Below are 19,344 nucleotides of genomic sequence, written 5' to 3'. Positions count from 1 at the left end.
TGAGCCGGAATGCGTCGAAGAAAGAGGGAAATAAGGTGTAAATAATTCACATATCAACCTCCCCACACTTAAACCTTACTCGTACTCGAGTAAGTACAAAATCAATGCACAAGTCCCTACTAAAATAGACAAGGAGAGTGAGTGCACAATATAAGCATCACTCAACTAAACTACTACTTAAGCCGATCGAGTATTAGCGCACTCAACGCCCCTTCAACTCACAATTTGACACTCATGAGGGGAGAGTGCCCTATTGCAAGGCAAGTTGGGTCTTGCTACAAAATTTTTGATGCAATCATTCAATTAAGCACAAATCGACATGTATGACGCATCACAAAAATCAAACCGCTTTCCTCATCTAAGCGGCCGTTTTACTTTGAACGATTAAAGGTTTTGGTCGGGAGATACCGTCTCATAGTCTCGGCGGGGTGTCAATGCCCTAATGGTGGCTCAAGCAACCGCAATTTGACAACCAAATGCCTAGGAAACAAATTCAAAGGCGGGAAAGGGGGAAACAAAGCCTAACCTTCGAGAATCACATGACACACTCGAGATTCAACCAAATTGACCCATGACTAAGGGGACCAAGACTACCGACTTCCTCACGGTTTTCACTAATCTCTCATTTCGTATTTGGAACGGGTGATTTTTGTGCAAAAAGTAACCAAAATCACTCATCTACTCGACTCGTGAGACATGCCCGCAATCTAACATGGAATCTTCTCCTACAAGACCACTAATGAGATGCAAAAAAAAGGAAAATATGCATAAAAGAAACAAGGGTTGTAATGGGGCTAGGCGATGGGTCGAAACGGGATTGGTGCAAGCACCGTTATGGATCATTTGGAGTTTTAAGATCAAGTAGTTGTCAAAAATCTCCTATTTCTTCCCAACTTATTACAACAAATGAATGAATCAAGAAGAACATGATATTAGTTGCCTAAATCACACAAAAATTTGAAAATTCGACTCATTTGGAGAAACATTATTTTCCCTTTATTTTGCAACGCCTTTTTCTACTCCTTTAATGATGCATAAGGAGTGTTGCTCGGCTTTTTCTCATCAAACATAATTCAAATACATATAAGTAAATCTCTTTTCTTTTTCACATTTTTCTTCTTTTCTATTTTTCTCTTTTTTTTTTTTTTTTTTTTTTTCTTTTTCAAAACCTCTTTATTCAAGGCAAACCAACTAAACCATCATTCCGACTCAAGTGGATTGTGCACATCCACTAAACCAAGATTCAAATCCCTTTCTTCATACTACCAAAACTCATAGACAACTTTCTTGATCAAGGTCGGTTGTTTTTGGGTTGTAGTTAGTAGTGTAGGTATCAAATGAAAGGTCAAGGCTCAAAAGGGGTAAACAAAATCGGTCCTAGTCTAAAGGGTCGAAAAATTAGGCTTATTTGGCAATGTGAGGCTCAAAAATTGAAATGCAACTTGTTGTTTCAAAATATGCATACAAATGAACATCTCATGGTCTAAAAGGAAAGGACGCCATGCTTGTGCGTCGTGATGTGACATGCCACGCGAGGAGCCTACTCACACCTAAAGGGGGACCGGGTATGGATGTACCGGTCCCAAGGAGGCTCTAATCCTCACATTTGAGTAGCTAGGTCGAAATCTAGGTCTAGTCTACGGTCTATGGTCTCACAAGGTGGTCAAAACTCTCCGGTCTAGCCTCATTTCCCGTATATAACGAGGATGTCACAAGGTGCAAGCCAATAGGAGGGGAAAGACGTGGCCAAGACAATATCATCATTGAGGTATCATACTCCCTTCCTAGACCAAATTTGTTCAAAAATTTATGTACAAACTCGATGCAAAATGTAAATAAAGCAACAAACACGTATTCACAAGGTACGAAATGCATTTCTAAGTACTAGCAACATAAATAAACATGCAACAATTGTCTAAACCTAGCAGCACGTAAGCAACACACACCAAGTTCCAAAATGGAACATCCTCATCAACATAGCCCATCCTCCTCCATACATACAACAATTGTAAAAGAAAAGGAATGGAAAAGGAGAAAGAGATAAGAAAGATTAAACCGAGCGGTCTTCTAGTCTCCTAATGCCTCAAATGTCCCGTATGTGCCTGCACCACTTGTTAGACAAACATATATATACAATGCAATTTTTCTGGAATTTTTGAAATTTTTCAATTTTTAGGCATTTTTTGAATTTTTATCAAATTTAAAGGTGCAAATAAATATTCACAAGGTGGATATTTCCCTCCCCACACTTGAAAGTTACATTGTCCTCAATAGAACAACGTATAGGGAGAGAATAGGAAAAATAAACAACATATTTTTGGTGGTTTTTTAATTTTTGAAAATAAAAATAACATATTTTTGGTATTTTGATTTTTGGAAATTAAAATGCATGTTTTTGGTTTTTTTTTTTGGGCCCTCCCCACACTTATTCATTTACATGGGAGGGCAATTGAATGTAATAAAATAACATGTTTTTGGTGATTTTTAATCGTTTTTCAATTTTTTTTAGGTGATTTTTATTTTGAAAATGCAATGCATGCTCTATTCTATATGCAAAATTTAAATGACAATGCAATCTATTCTAAGTGAATGCAATTGCTAAATGTGACAATATGTTACAAATTGAAATCTAATGCAATTCTATATGAATGCAACTATATGAATTTCTAACTAAATGCATACAAAATTTAAATATGAATGAGAAGTTTGGATTGTTGGGTACATACTTGACATTTGGATTGAAAAGGGAGGAAAGGAAGGCCCAACTCGAGGCCGCCTACTCAAGGTCCCCGTCATCATCATCATCATTGTTATCATTATCATCATCATTGCCATCTCCTTCCATCGCTCCAAAAGCGGACTTGCTAAGGAAGTCGTCGGTGTTCATGGGTTCGCCGAAATTCCCGCCGGAAGAAAGGAAACCACCGGAAGCCGCCCCGGAGCTACTCCCAACCTCGGGGCGGGAGAAAATGGAGGGTGTACCCTCGAACCATTGAGCATCATGCCCCTCCTCTTGAGAAGCGGGAGGGGGAAAAACGGGTGGGGTAAAATAATCCGGCCGGATATTGATGTCGGCGTAGACAAACCGGTTATCCTTGTGGTAACCACCATCCGGCTCAAGGAAGTAGGAGGGGTGGAGATGTTGGGGGTTTTGAACATTGGTGCTTTTGTAACTAAAGTTGGGGTGGTTCCTTAACCCGGGGTGGTAGAAATTGGTATTTGGATTGTAGACATTTGGGTTGTTGTAAGGAGGCCTTGGTGGCCTAGGATTGTTGTTGTAGCTTTGAAAGGCGTTCACCTCTTGAGCATTCTCTTCATAGGCACCATTGTAATTGTTGCCACACAAGTCATATGTATGACCACTTCCTCCACAAAGTTCACAACTCGAGACTTGAGCAACTTCTTCCATGGGGGGCCCAAATGAGGTCCCGGCTTGGTTCACTTGATTCCTTGAAAACTTCTCAAATTGCTTTGTGAGCAAGTCGAGCTTGGCATTTGTATCGGAGTTGGAGGCATTTTCCTTAGGGAATTTCCCGTTTCTTCGTAGCATGTTCCCTCTAGAGCCATAGTTTGCCTCCGAGTCTACCATTTTTTTGATCAATGTCGTGCCCTCTTCATCATTCAAGTGGTCAAAACCTCCCCCCGCGGAGGCATTTACCATCTCCTTAGTTCTTGGTAGTAGAGTTTGGAAGAATGTTTGAGTAATGTACCATTCCGGTATTCCATGGTGGGGGCAACTTGCTATCAAATCTTGATAACGGTCCCAAGCCTCACCTAAGGACTCCCCATCCTCTTGTTGGAACGTATGGATCTCGTTGCGGAGCATCGCGGTCTTTGAGGAAGGGTAGTACTTTGCCATAAATGCTTGAGCCAAGTCATCCCAAGTAGTGAAAGTATCCGGTGGGTGAATGTTCAACCACCGGTCCGCTTTGCCCGTCAATGAAAACGGAAACAACATCATTCTCAAGGTGTCTTCGGACACCCCATTCTTCTTCATCATTGAAACTTTCCTTTTAAATTTCCGGAGATGGGCATGGGCATCTTCCTCAATATGACCTCCAAACAAGTCCTTCTCAACTAACCCGACTTGGGCGGGATGCATTTCAAAGTTGTTTGGGGCCAAGGTGCCAAAGTTGATGGGATTACATGAATCATTATGGTTAGGCCGGTTGTGATCTCTAAGAGCCATTTGTGGTGGGTGGTTTGGTTCTTGATGTGGTGGTGTTTGAGGTGGACTATTGTAATTAAGGAAGTTATGAAATGGGTTCTCTACTAAAGTCTCAATTGTGGTATTTGGTTGAACCGTAGTTGTTGTATCAAAATTTTGTGGGATGTGTGAGTTTGGTTGATCAATGTTTGCTTGGGTGGAATTGTTCCTCACTCTTTCAAGAGTCCTAGTCCTCAAGGTCCTAAAAAGCCTCTCGGGGTCGGAGTTGAATAGGAGAGCTTGATGATTCCTCCTAGGCATACACTTGGCAAATTGTGAGTCTCCTAGTGTTTTTACACACTAGGGAAAGGTAAAAATCACACACACTCTACAAACAACAATCAACTACTAAAGCAAAATGACAATTGAGACAAGATTAAAGCAAAGACTCTAAATGAAACTAAGCATAACCTAACGCCATCCCCGGCAACAGCGCCATTTGATAATAGGAAATTTGTCGTCTACTCCCTATACCAAAACTATTTGTAAAACCCGAAAAAGCGTAGTATTTAGTCGGGGTCGAACTCAAGGACGGCGGGGTTGCTACAAAGTTCTATTGAGAGTCAAGTTCAATCAAAGTTAAGAGTAAAGGTTTTGGTTATAATCACTAGAGCAAAAGACAAACAAGATGATGATAATGAATACGGTTAATTAAAAGCTAGGGCTTTCGGGGTCATCAATATGGTCTAGGGGCAAACATGAAGATCAAAAAGGGTCAATGGTGAGAGATTAACCTAAGATGAAGAACCAATGTCTTGGGTATCTTAAGGGTGGCTACTAATTTTCATTAAGTATCCCTCCTCTCCTAACATACATCAAGACTCCCAAAAACTTTCATTCTAGGGGAGAATTAAGCAAGAAATGAAGAAAGGCAAAAGCTTTCACTTGAGCAAATCAACAAACACCTTGAGTGCAATGAATAGGAAAGTTAAACAATTTCACCAAAGACCAAAATATTCAAAGAATCATGCCCATAAATCCCATAAAGAATCACCCTAAACCCTAGAAGGGATCTACTCACTCATGTTAATGGAAATTATGCTAAATAGAGAAGAAAAGCAAACAACACAAGAAGGAGACATAATGAAGATTGTAACAAAATCAAAAGACAAGGAAAATGTAAACAAATGATAAACAAGTAAAAGAAAGGAGAGAAATTATACCAACAAAAGAAAAGATGGAAGCTTGATTGATTAATAGGAAGGAAAACCCTTCAAAATCCCCAATACAAACTTCAACAAACAAGTGTAAACAATTGACTATTACTAGAACTAACTAATTCTTACTAAATATTAATAATAATTATTGAAAGATTAGAACTTGATTAAGGAGATATTACAATAAATATGGAATGTTTTTCAGATCTAGGGTTGTGTGCAAAAGGGTTTAAGGAGGGGGGTATTTATAGGCTATCATTGGATTAAGGGAAGAAAAAATGAAAAAGCCCAACTCGTGTAAAGTGCTCTGTGCCGGCGGGGCCGCCGGCCCGGCCTCCTCTGCCGGCAGCGCGTTCTTTCAAAAAGCGAGGAAAATGAAGGTTGGGTAATCCCCTGCCGGTGGGCAGTGCCGCCCGCCCGCGCAGAGGATTTCTCTTCTTGGGGTTTTCTTCCAATTCTTCATGCAGGTGCCTTCGCCGGCGGGCGGTGCCGGCTACTCGTGCCGGTAGCGCGTTGAATTAACTTTGGCCAAAAACTTCTTCAAAATTTGACTAAGTATGGGGATTGTGTTCCCCGCCGGTGGGCAGTGGCTGCCGCCACGGCAGAGAACATCTCTTCAGCTTGTTTCTTCCTTTTTCTCCTCGTAGCCATACCTCTTGCCGGTGGGCCGGCTGCCGGCCTGCCGGCAGAGGATTTCATCTTCAAAAAAATCTTTCATCCCCCCTTTCTTCATGTAAAGGCATTAGAATGCCTTTTCTTGCCCCAATTCCTTCATACTCGACTCGGTTCCTACAAAAGGACACACAAAATGACAAGTACGGGGATCGGGCACAAATGCAAGGAAAAGCACACGAAATCGACTCGTTATGAGCCGGAATGCGTCGAAGAAAGAGGGAAATAAGGTGTAAATAATTCACATATCAGAACCTAATGGGTTCGGTCCATGATGGGTAGCATTAACGGGTCTCGTGAGTATAGGTCGACCAATACTAATCCTCTCCCATGCCCACAATTGCAATAGAACAAGGGGACCTCCAATGTCTTTGGACTTTACGTTGCTTGCTCTACATAAATTGCGATACAAAGTAGCAAGTACGGCACTTCCCCAAGAGTAGTTATCTAAGTTACTCAAATCCCTCAACAAAGGCAAATAAATAACTTGTATGTCATTACCACTCTTATCCGGAAACATGATAGTTGCCATTAAGATAAGCAAATATGCCCTCACATATTGATGTAGAACATCTTCATTTGCATCTTCCGGAAGACCACTAAATTGTTCTAACAACCAACCAATCCTCAAAGAAGCCCCCTTAAGGTCTTCACTACCCGGTGTTTTGCCTAAGAGTTCAGTTATTAACAAGGGCCAATTATAAGCGGTTGGTCCACTAATAATATCCCCTCTAATCCGTAGCCCTAACAACACTTGAACATCTTGCAAGGTCACAGTAGCCTCGCCAATAGTCAAGTGAAATGAATGGGTTTTCGGCCTCCATCGCTCAACCAAAGCACTTATTAATTCCACATTAAACTTCAAACCCACTAACCTATGAATAAAAAAAAACTGAGTGTCCCTAATGAAATCAACTACTTGATCACTTACCAAAAACCCCTTGTGCGAAACTAAGTGTGACCTACATCGAAGGGAACCAACGTCCCGCCCTTCCAATATTGCCTTGCTCCGGTGTACCTCTTGTTGTGTGAGAAGTTCCGGGTTCACCGGGCCTTGTTGTTGATGTTGTTCCATTATTCCTACACATTTAAAAGAAGATTATTAGATTAGCATGAAAATAAATGTTCAAATAATTAAAAAAATTATGGTAATAAAAAAAATTAAAGACAAGTGTAAGTAGTAGAATACCCTTGTGAATTGTTAACTCTCAAAGTACATGTTTTTTTTATTGTGGCCTAAACCACGACACAAACTACATGTGACCTTGTTCTTACTCTTCTCATCCATTTCATTAAGAAATCTTTTATTCTTCCGTCTTCCTTTTCCCCGTTTATTTTGCTCATCGCATACTATTTTAGGCCCATTGTAAGGACCCCAATAAGCCTCATCTTTCAAAGGGTGAAATTTAGAAGCATATGAAGCTAAGTGTTCTCCGGTAGAATAGGCGATGTCCACAAATTGAGTAGCATTTAAACCCTTCTTTTTACAAACGGCATACACATGTGAACATGGATACTTGTATGTTTGGAACTTGTTACAAGTACATGTCCTCTTGGATAAATCAACGGTGTGCAAATGGTTACCATGTGACATGGGTCGAGAACCTCTACGTGTTGTGACTTGGTACACCCCTCCGACATGGTCAAAAGCCACAACCTTATGGTATGCTCCTTTTTGGCAATTTTCCTCCAACAAGGTTGTAATCTTCGGACTATAATGAAGCCCCTTCATCAACCATTTCCTTGCAAACTCACGTCGCTCAACAAAGTATGCATTGACTCTAAAAAATACACACTTTATGAGTGCCGTTACGGGTAGAAAACGTGCTCCTTTAAGAACATTATTAAATGCCTCCGCCAAATTAGTAGTCAATATTCCATATCTATGTCCACCATCATGGCAAATTGACCACTTCTCTATTCCAATTTCAACAACATATTGTTGTGCCTCTCTATTCAACTCACCTAGGCGACGAAATCCTATGTCAAACTTCTTGTTTTGTAATTGCATTGCCGTTGACCCAAACATTTCTTTAACTGCAGTATTTCTAAATCTTGTATTAACATTTGAAGCCAAATGACGAATGCAAACCCTATGATAGGCATACGGCTCCTCCCACCCACTACCAACTTCACTCATTGCTTTCATAATCCCTTTGTGTCTATCGGAAATGACACACAACCCACTTCTTTTGGTAACAAATACTCTTATGCATGACATAAACCAAGGCCAACTATCGGTATTTTCGGCTTCAACAATAGCAAAAGCAACCGGGAAAATTTGATTATTAGCATCAATTGACATAGCTGTCAAAATTGTTCCCTTGAACTTTCCATATATGTGGGTTCCATCAATGCTTAAAACTGGCCGACAATGTTCAAAGCCATCAATACATGGTTTAAATGCCCAAAAAACACGCTTGAATTTTTGCACATTTGGGTTAATTGTTGGTGTTGTATAAAATTGAACAATAGTGCCAGGATTAGATTCTTTTAAGCCTTGCATGAAACGAGGTAGCAACTCATATGATTTATCCCAATCTCCAAATATTTCCTCAATTGCTCTTTGTTTTGCATTCCAAGCTTTGGTGTATGAAATTGTGTAACCATATTTATCTAAAATATAAGTAACAACAGAGTTTACTTTATATCCCCAATCTCCCTCAACAAGGTTACGAATCTCATGACTTATGAATGCTCGTTTCAAATTCATGTGGTCTTGAGGTACCATGTCACAAACACAAGACTCATCATGAGGACCTTTGTATGTCACAATGGTAAAAACTTCAGAATGAAAGTCTTTTTGTGTAGCCCTTAACCGCCAATTACATGGTGTAGGAATCCGGCCACATTTGAAGGTAATAGTATTAGGCTTTGATTCGGCAACTTTGAAAAAATGATTTGCTTTAACACAATATGATGTCACCTCATCGCTAAGTGAAGCTTTGTTTGGGAACACTTGTCCAACCGCAAACTCTTTCCCATGTTCATATCTTACCATATTTTCCCAAATTTTCCAGCTATTCAATTCATCCTCATCTAATTGATCAATCTTATTAAACTCAACGATGGGAGCACTAGCAAAGACAAGATCATCATCACCATCTTCTTCATTTGCCAACAAATTCTCATCAAGTATTGCCAATTCCTCATCAATCTCATCACCTTGTAAGTTACCATAAAATTCCCCTTCATTTACGTAATTAGTTTCAAGTGAAACAAATTGAGCAACATCATCTAGCCTAATACTTGGTGTAGGAATGACAATTTGACTAGTAGAAACTTCTACAAATATGTCCATTGAAGGAGCATGTGAATGACGAATACTTGCCCATAACGCTTTAAAGGCTCCCTCATTATTAAGGGGAACAATTTTGAAACACCCTAAGCACTCGGAAATTTCATCATTACCTTCAATTGAGTACCCAAACTTTGAACACCGATTCCCTTATAAATCTCTTCAACTAATTCAAGATATGTCATCTTTGTACTAGCTAGAATAAAACATTGATTCCCTCCTCTATAGGTTACACATCCATTTTGCTCCAACACTTCTCCATCCCAATAACAAATAAGAGGAAAATCACAAATTTCCATTCTATAAAAAAAAATTGAACAAATTTAGTATAAATCAACTACCAATAACCTAATTTCCCTAAAATACATACCTAAACAACAATTAAAAATCAGAAATCGTTCATCCTACCTAATTAGGGTTTCGAAAATTTGGGGCTTTTTTTAAACAACCTTAAATTAACACATATAAGTTGTAGATCTAGGCACAAAACAACATAATTACCAACAATGAAGACAAAATAAGCAAAATCTACATTCAAAAGATGAAATTAAATAAGTTAAAAGAATTAAATTACCTTGCTAATTAGGTAGAATGTATAATTTGAATAGCTAAAACCCAATATAATGCCGGAGATACGCCGGAGATTCGCCGGAGATGAGTGTGAGGTGAAGAAATAAGAAGGGGAGTGAGGTTTTTTGTATCGCGTTTGGGGAGTTTGAGTAGCGGAGATGGTGAATGGTATGTGTTTTGTGGTAGAAAGTGACGGGAAAAACAAAGTTGTTAAAAAAAAAAAAGATTCTCAGCAAACACGCCATACGTATTGGCGTGTTTCTTCTATAAGACACGCCATACGTAATGGCGGGTTCTCTTTCTTTCCAAAAACATAGCCACTGGACTTGGGCTGGAAAATAGAGCTGCTGAAACCCGCCATACGTAATGGCGTGTTTTTTTTCTTAAGACACGCCATTATGTATGGCGTGTTTCCTTTGCTTATGTTGTTCAGCTACTGACTTTGGGTAAGAATTTTGGACTGCCTAAACACGCCATATGTAATGGCGTGTTCATTCAAGTAAACACGCCAATACGTATGGCGTGTTTAAGCCTCATACAGGCTCGTCAAAACCGAGCCTACGTGGACACCATTTCGATAAATGTTTTCAAAACCGACCCAAAACGACAATTCTTTTATTTTTGAGCATTATTTCAAAAACGGACTCACCTTTAAGAAGTTATCTTAGTTCATTTTTATGTTTTTTTAATGTTCTACTCTTTATCTTATGGTATTCATTTAAATAAATTCCACGTTTACAAAATTAGTATTAAACTAGTATTAGTGCCCGGCTTCGCCCGGGCTAGCTCTACTTATCATTATTTTATTTTTTTATTAAATAAAATTATTTAAAGTTGCATAACCCATAAATTTATCATTAATATATTTTTCTATGACATATCCTAAAATTACGATGAAATAAATTTTGAGACAAATTCACTACTCTCGCTATTAATATTTTACTCTTATTAATAAAATAATAGTAATAACATTTCACTACTTGCCCGTAATCATTGTTACTTTCCCTACTCCCGCCGTAATTATCGTTACTGTAACTACTGCCGCATTAATATTGATAATTTCACTACTCCCGCCGTAATTATTGTTACTTTCACTATTGCCCATTAATATTGATTATTTCACTACTCCCGTTGTTGTTTTTACCACTTTCACTAATCTCACTGATAATATTGTTACTTTTACTATTCAAATGAGTGATTACTATCATATAATTATATCCAATGTTACTACAATTCTTTTCTTTACTTACGAAATTACTTTTACTACTTAGGCATGCAATTTTAAGTGGATTATATATTTATATAAATGTATTACATATATGTATTAAATCAAATCGAAAGAATTATGCAACATAGTATAATTTATTTTAAGGAAATTGACCATCTTAATTAATTATTTTATTTTAAGGAAATTTCCATGTTTAGGAAAATTACCAAGCTTATATATAATTTAATTTTAACCCAAATTATATAATATTTGCATTGAGATCCCTCAATTGGGACCATCACACGGTGCTATTGATTTAAAACTATATAGTATAATTAATTTGTATAACTTTCTTTAATTACATTGAAGTGCCTTGGTTTCTGGATTTAATATATAGTATTGATTGATTGATAAACAAAGAAACTTGTACAAGGGTCGTGAATTTTCACGGTTTTAAAACTATTTATAAAATTATATAATATAATACTCGTATGATATAAGACTTTTTAGTTCCATTATGAATAAATAAGGTACCAAATCCGCCCCTGCCTACCAGTTTGAGGGAGAAAAGTAACACTCTAGTCAAATGTAAGGGTTTCACTTGTTCAAAAGTGAATTTACGAGAGAAAAATGACAAAAATTATCTTTAACAATGCAGCCTTTTTTTTTTGCAACCGTAAAATAAGTTTTTATACAGATGACATTTGACTCATTTGGTCAAATGCACTCATGGGGATGTGAGGACGGTACCTCAACGGGTCGTGGAGCGCGCTTTGAGTTTCTGGAACGCTTGGTTGGACGCACAGCCGAAACGTGGTGAAGGTGATGCACGAGCTAGGGGCGATAGTGTGAGGTGGGTACCTCCGGGGGTAGGGGAATGGAAGCTTAACGTTGACACGGGTCTGTTTGGTGATATGGGTTGTGGTCTCGGGCTGGTTGTGCGGGATCATGAAGGTAAGGTGGAAAGAGTCGGGGTCCAACAAGTACGGGATGTATGGGATCCGGATATTGCTGAGGCAAAAGCAGCGGAATTTGGTTTAAGAACAGCGTTGCAAATGGGATTGTCATTGTCTATCGGATTCCTCTACCTTGATCACCATATTGAAGTCGAAAAGTGTCCCGGGAAACTATTTTGGCAAAATTGGAAATGTTATCCTTGAGTTAGCTAATGCTTTTACTTGTATTCATTTTAGTTTCGTTTGTAGGGAGGGTAATGGTGTGGCTCATAGTATGGCTCATCTAATGCCGGTCAATTACTCGACTAGGCTTTGGGTGGGTTTGCTTCCTGAGCATATTGTGTCTCTTGTGGACTTGGACGCTGCTTATTTGCTTTCTTAATATTTCTAACTTTACACCTCAAAAAAAAAAAATACTGACCCTCCTGCCTACTCAAAACAAGTTTTCAAAGTTACTCCAGATTTCTTTTATTCTTACTAACACTATGTTATACAACAAAAATACATTAAACCGTATAAACTCCCTCAAACGGAAATGCATAGTAGTGCAACGACTTCTGTCAGTAACTGAACTAACCTAAGCCCGGAAAAAGTACAGTGGGCTGAACTCCACTCCTTTTTCACCTAATTTGCGCCAAGAAAAAGAGGAAATTCTGCAATAGACCAATTTTGGGAAGATTAGACTATTTGTTCGCGTATGAAACAACCATGGTTGATAACAAGACCCCGAATTTTAGTTGACAGCCAAACTATCACATAAAGTTTGATATGCAGATGTGCAATGCTTGAATTTCTCCTCTGCTTTTGCCTGCCAAGTGCCAATGCAGAATAACAAGTTAGTATATCTATTTATTTACCAACACGAAAGCTAACAATGATTTGCGGGTTTTGCCCTGTGCTTAAAGATCAATAATATACAACTTTGTCTAGTAATATCTTTACAGGACCCCGTAAACAAAAGCTTCTGCATACAACACGGTCTATGGCAGACTATATCGAGGAAGAGTGTAGATTACCTTTGAAGAACCCTGGTGACGGTCAGGGTGCCATTTTAAAGCACTAGCTCGATACCTGAAATTGATGGGCGTTATATGTTAGCAAATGACATCCTCTCATATCTCCATCACAGTTAGTTTGCAAAAATAAGTTATCCAGAAAATGTGAAAAGGAAAATGGTGAAGGGATTAATAGACACTTACGCAGTTTTCACATCTTCAAGTTTAAGTGGACCAGAAGCACTTAAACCAAGAGCAGTCCGTTCGGAAGCCAATTTTGATTTTCGAGTGTCTTCTTCTGGAGTGTAGTGATATTGATCTTCATTCTGATTTCCCCATCTCCAAGAGGATTTGTGGCTCTTAGAACGACGTGATGAACGCTTCCAATTAGGATAATCTTCATCAACAGAGGACCAGACGAAAAAACGATCTCCAAATACTGATCGAAAGATGGTCTCATCATCGTCAATATCTTCACAAAAACCGAATCCTCCTGAAATATTCCAGAACTCATTTTTAAGAAGTTATCGAATAAGTTACCAAAGCATGCTGATTCACACCTTTTACAACAAGAAGCAGTGAGAGTACACAACCTTAAAACCACTAAAAGGAAACCTAAATCTCTAGAGGTCATAGTGCACTATTGTTCGGCCACATACCAACCAACTAAACAAGTAAGATGATTAAGGATCGCACAACCACCATCCAAAATAATAAGATCATCAGATCCAACCTAAAAGATATATTCCCTTTAAGTTGGAGTGTTGTTCCCTATTTCCTTATTGAGCTGAGTTGGCTTTTGTTTCCTATTTCCTTATTTGGAAAGTTATCTACATGTTTAAAGACCAAAGTGCCCTGAATCGTGTCATTATTTACCTACATGGTCACTCAAGGAAAACATCATACACCCCCACCCAAATTACAATTAACACAATCAACCCCACCCAAATCAACTCTAACTTCTTCCTAATAACACCACTCCACCCAACGCCACCATTCTCCCCTCCATCAACACCCTTCTTTTACCAGTCATACCAAATTACCAATACTAACACCCTAACCCAGTCCACCACCTCAGACAACACCCCATCCTCATGAACCCACATCCACCGTGGAAATGCCTACAACCACCTACATCCCTTTAACAACTCCCACCATCACCCGTCGAGAATGCCCCAACACCAACCGTTGAACTTGAAACCTCCCTACAAAACACCCATCCCTACTGTTTAAAACCCTTACCCCACCCTAAAAAGCTCCAAGTCTAGGTTTTTGAGGATAGGGAAAGGCAATTTGGTGGGTTGTAAGAGATTCCCAAGGTGAGGTAGTGAGATTCGGGGGTGGGGAAGTCATTCTCGGGAATGGGACGGCTTTAGTTTGGGTGGGTTTTCGAAGAGGTAAAGGGCGATTGCAAGGGCGGGTCGCGATTTCAAGGGTGGGGAAATGTGATTTCGGGTAATTGGAAGGGCTTTGGCAGAGGGAGAGTGAATGTCGACAATAGTTGGCTAACATGCGGTGGCAGTAGGTGGGCTGGGGGTGGTTATGGCTGGTGGTTGCTGAGTTGGTATTATGTTGAGCAGGAGAGATGTCAAGTTAATGAGTGAGTAATAGAAGGGTAAAATGGTAAATGAATCCTATTCTCCCTCGTTCTTTATTCATTGAGCCAAAATTAAAAGGGAACAACACTCCAATTCAGAGGCAGTAACATGTATCAAATCACAATGTCAACAAAGAGCGGTTAAGGGAATATGAGTGCGAAAACAGAGGTCGACAACAAAATAGATTTTGCTAAAGAGAAATAGCTAATAAGAGTAAGGGAAAAATCTTCCGGCGGCAATTAAAATAGCACCGTATGATGCTGTAAAAGTGCTTACTATCCGACATCCGTCCGTCACAACAGGGATAAGCATACACAAACGCATGCACACACACACTTATGCGATAAACACATGAAAAACTAACACGAAGAGATGTTCTTACGTCTTCCTTTATTCTGGTGTCCCTGACCATTTCTTCTAGATCTATGATTAGATCTATGAAACCATGAAGGGCCTTTATTTGAAGGCTCCTCATCACGCATGAAGTCAGATTCCCAGCTCTGCAGATGATTTAAATGGCATCAAAGTCAGCGAATTTATGATCACTTGTGCACAAAACATATGGAACTCTCACTCTTAGTTTAAAAAGCACGCCTCGGGCATCCTTACACTCAGGGCTCATTGAGGCACTAATTGAAATTCCTCCATGCGTGGTATACACAAGGCAACAACTACGCAATCTTAATCTTTTTTCTTCTACTTCTTTAATTGTGCGCTTGTCTTGGACACATTATCCATAATGTTTACTTTTTTACATGATAATACTCAATCTTTCCTTTCGGCAACATAAAAGTAACAAAGTAAAGTACCCCATGTCCCCATAAGTCACAAGGAGAATGATACCTCGAATATTAGTAGAGGCTAACAACCTTTGTAAATCAAGTACGTTAACATTGCTCCAGTGCATCAAAAGAGGCTCTCGCTCCATGCAAGGTAAAGGGTTCAATATAAACTCCAATTAACAATAATTAATTTCAATATAAACTCCAATTAAAAAAATACAAAACAATAACATAAGGTCAATTTGATTACTAACAATGGATTTTGTGAATTAAATACATGCTCTATATTCGAATAATCATTCATAAGTGAATAAATTGAAGGAGGTGGAGAAAGTTAAAATTTAACAATAGAGATAGAGATAAGGTAGAGAAAATTAGGTTTGATGTTTTTTGGTCAAGGGCAAAAAATGGAAAGTTTTATACAAAATGTACTGAATTGAGTGAAATGTGTACTGTGAAAATAAATTACGAATAATAATCTATATCTATATTATATATTAAAGCAACCGCCGGTAACCGTCAGAAGATGCACAAAAGAGGACGTGTCAGCTTCATATTAATCCACAGTATATACATACAAAAATACTACGGAGTATTAATTAATACGGTACACTCATTTTTGTACAATAACTGCGTGCAACATGGCCATGATACCCATGATTTGCAACAGCAGTTCACCAATAGCCCAACTGATCACAGCTCCTCGTTTATCTCGAATTCATTTTTTTCATTATTGAGCAAGAAACAAAATCGAGAAAATGGCTACCTATAGACACCGAAATTTTATATGATTTTCATTTTTTATCACAGGTTACGAATTTTTAATGGTTCACACTACCCAAATTACTTCAACAAAAATCTCAAAATTGGTCAAGTGGTAATATGGAGATGGGAGTTTATGTAGTTTGCTTATGGATTCAGGAAAATCTTAGGATCAAGGGAGAAGTTTAATGAAGGTAGTAGATGACTTATGTTGAGCTTTAAAGGGGGCATTACCATGTGCTGCAAATATGACTTATGCTTATGAATATTTTGCTAATTAGCTTATCATCATGTGCCTTAAGGGCACATTTTAGAAAAACTCATAGATTTATTCACAAGAAAAGATGAGAAAAATAAACACGGTGATCAATCTCTAATTAGTAACACAAATAGTGTCGAATTATCGTCATCCACTTCTTATTCGTCATCCACTTCTTATTCGTTGGATGCTGAATAAATCGGTTGACAACCGGGAAAGTTTAAGAGGCTTCCCTTACATATACAAGCATAACTTAAATCATTAGTATCAAGGCCAAGACTATCGAATTCAGTTTCCGTGAACTGTTTATCTTTAAGGTTGTACCAAAAATATTTGCCAGCATAAGTTGATATGCACAGTAGTTCATGTGATGATCCTTTGCGGTAAGCAATAGGATGGTAAACCCATCTGGGCCGCCCTTGCTCAACAGGATGACTCATCAATTTAACCCAAGATGCTTTAACACCATAATCCTTCATAACCCATGTAGTATAAGTCGCCTTGTTGTCATCGTACCATGAAAAACGTAATTTCCCATCAAGCATACCTAGGTAATGATCATATCGAGATGAGTTGGAGTTGATTTCACCCAAAATAGTATCAGGCAAGAGTACATCGTTAGACCATTGTTCAGCCTTGATATCAAAACAACCAATTCCCGTCAAGCGACAATAACTATCATAGATAATCATAACAAGTAAATGATTTTGTACAAGGACGGGACTATTCATCAAATGACCCGTGGTGGTTTCACACGTGATAGTTCTCCACAAATTAGTTTTCAAACTATAAACGTCGACTTTTCTTAGCATATTAATACGTGAATCTTCATAGTTGATAAACCTGACAACTTTGAAATCGGCGTTAAATTCATCGTCTAAACAATAACACATGCCGTATCGTACATAGGCAACGGAACTTGGAAAGTAAGCTGTAGGGAGTACACGGTAAATACGTGTAGTTGGGTTGACCAAGATGAGATCTTCATAGACTCTGTGACTATACTTAAACAAGAGGTACGATTCGCAACATGCCACAATTGACATGGAGTCAGATGCAAACCGTTTTACTGGTATAGGGTAAGGGCAAAGCGTAGGAGGAGAGTGTGGGGAGTCCAATTCGTATATACGGAAGGTGTCGGACTTACCTGGTAGGATGAAGAGGCGATGATTGGCCTCGGAAAATAATTCATTGAATTTGGGGGACGAAATCTCGTTTTGAAACGACTTGGAAACATATTTGAAGCGAAAGAGGGATTTTGCAGGTAATTGGGGGAGTATACATGAGAATATTAATTCTGTAGGAAGGCTAACTCTCGAACATGGTTTTAGGGTTTCCAAACTTGCATCCATTGAAAGGGAGGAACTAATAAGATGTGAAAGTTAAGTCGTGTCCACGGTATATATATATATATATATATATATATATATATATATATATATATATAGATAGGTTCAGGTAAGTCCACAAATTTGGTTGAGTCCCTAAGTCCCATTCTTAGCCAATCATTTCTTAGTGTAACTTTACTACTTTATGAGTGTAATTTTACTCATTTATTGATTCATGAGTGGAACTTTTGTCTTTAAGGTCATTTTGTATATGAAAATTTGAATTTATAAATTGGAATTTATGTAATTTTAACAAAAGTATATATAACTTTATTTTTTTACGAGTATAACTTTAGTCGTTTTAGTTGTAACTTTAGTCATTTTAGATGTAACTTTAGTCGTATGGTGGTTTCTATACTTTTACGGGTGTAATTTTACCCCTTTTAAGTGTAACTTTAGTCATTGGAGTTGTAACTTTAGTCATAATAGTGAATTGTATGTGAAAATTTGAATTAATATATTTTGTTATTGTAACTTTAGTCCTTTCAAGTGTAACTTTTGTCCTTCAAAAGTGTAACTTTAGTCATTAAAGGTGTAATTTTATTGACTAACGAGTGTAACTCTAGTCCGTAAATTTGTAACTTTAGTACAAAGAAGTGTAACTTTATGCTAACAACTCTTCTTTCACCATCCTACCACCTCCTACCCCAACCACCACAGCACCACCACCTCCAAACCGCAACAACCAACAACAACATCAACCACTTATTATCTCATATCTGGAAAAAAAAAAAAAAAAAAAAAAAAAAAAAAAAAAAAGAGGACAAGGCTGCACCACGCACCACGCACCACCAGCCCACTCCCTCCACCACCTCCAAACCGGAAAGACCAACAACAACATCAACCCTAAACCCTAAACACCACCTCCACGGCATCACCACCAACAGCACGGCATCACCACCCCCAACAATAACATCAACACCAACACACAAAAAACCCCAAATCTGAAAAAAACTAACCATAAAACGAGTTGATGTCGGAAGGGGTAGCAGGGACTATGAGGGAGGCGGCATATGATGAGGAGATGCGGTAGAGGAAGAGGAGGGAGAGGCGGCGGACGAGAGAGGAGAGGCGGCAAATCTGTGAATAAAAAAGAAAAAAAAAAAAGAAGGGAGGACGGTTGTGGGTTGGCTGTCGGTGAGTGGTGGTGCGAGGAGGGTGGCCGGCGTCATAGGCGTCATTGGTGGGTGGTGGCGGCGCCAACAGGTTGCAGGTGGTGGCGGGTTAGATGGGAGAAAGGCTGAGGGAGAGTTTTTTTTTTTTTAGTCAGAGAAAGTGGGTGAGTGAATTGTGAGGGAGAGTTAGGGTTTGTCTAATTTAATCTTAGCCTTTCATTTTGTTTTAATCTTAGCCCTTTATCTTTCTCATCTAAGGGTCTAGATTAGGACTTACGGACTCAACCTAAAATGGTGGACTTACATGATCCCTTCTCTATATATATATATATATATATATATATATATATAATAAGAAATAAGTTTAGATCCCGCGCA

The 19,344-nt window shown here is 38.6% G+C and overlaps 2 protein-coding genes and 1 non-coding gene across 3 annotated transcripts; 1 reads left to right on the top strand and 2 right to left on the bottom strand.

Annotated features, from left to right (window-relative positions):
* The first annotated feature begins 3,719 nt into the window (after nt 1-3,719).
* LOC141610396 (small nucleolar RNA R71) lies at nt 3,720-3,826 on the top strand. Its single transcript, XR_012528308.1, has one exon. It is a non-coding gene; the product is annotated as a small nucleolar RNA R71 (small nucleolar RNA).
* An 8,682-nt stretch (nt 3,827-12,508) lies between these two features.
* Nucleotides 12,509-15,597, bottom strand: LOC141605102 (uncharacterized). Its single transcript, XM_074423740.1, has 5 exons — nt 15,504-15,597; nt 15,043-15,160; nt 13,267-13,555; nt 13,084-13,138; nt 12,509-12,875 (listed from the first exon to the last, which is right to left on the bottom strand). The coding sequence occupies exons 2-5, from the start codon at nt 15,140-15,142 to the stop codon at nt 12,801-12,803; spliced, it is 519 nt and encodes a 172-aa protein (XP_074279841.1). The 5' UTR covers nt 15,143-15,160; nt 15,504-15,597; the 3' UTR covers nt 12,509-12,800.
* Nucleotides 15,598-16,639: 1,042 nt separating this feature from the next.
* On the bottom strand, nt 16,640-17,356 carry LOC141607098 (F-box protein CPR1-like). Its single transcript, XM_074426457.1, has one exon. The coding sequence runs from the start codon at nt 17,354-17,356 to the stop codon at nt 16,640-16,642; it is 717 nt and encodes a 238-aa protein (XP_074282558.1).
* Nucleotides 17,357-19,344: the final 1,988 nt, after the last annotated feature.

This window comes from Silene latifolia, chromosome 10 (assembly GCF_048544455.1).
Source record: "Silene latifolia isolate original U9 population chromosome 10, ASM4854445v1, whole genome shotgun sequence".
NCBI lineage: Eukaryota > Viridiplantae > Streptophyta > Magnoliopsida > Caryophyllales > Caryophyllaceae > Silene > Silene latifolia.
The sequence above is the reverse complement of the archived record's forward strand: the minus strand, read 5'-3'. Positions and strand labels throughout refer to the sequence as shown.

Bases quoted from the DNA above. Each gene is read 5' to 3' on its own strand.
- LOC141605102 (XM_074423740.1), bottom strand. From the start codon at position 15,142: ATGCGTGATGAGGAGCCTTCAAATAAAGGCCCTTCATGGTTTCATAGA. The intron at 13,139-13,266 runs GTAAGTGTCTAT...CATCAATTTCAG, and splicing joins CTTGAAGATGTGAAAACTGC to GTATCGAGCTAGTGCTTTAA. The intron at 12,876-13,083 runs GTAATCTACACT...GGCACTTGGCAG, and splicing joins GTCACCAGGGTTCTTCAAAG to GCAAAAGCAGAGGAGAAATT.
- LOC141607098 (XM_074426457.1), bottom strand. From the start codon at position 17,356: ATGTGTTATTGTTTAGACGATGAATTTAACGCCGATTTCAAAGTTGTC.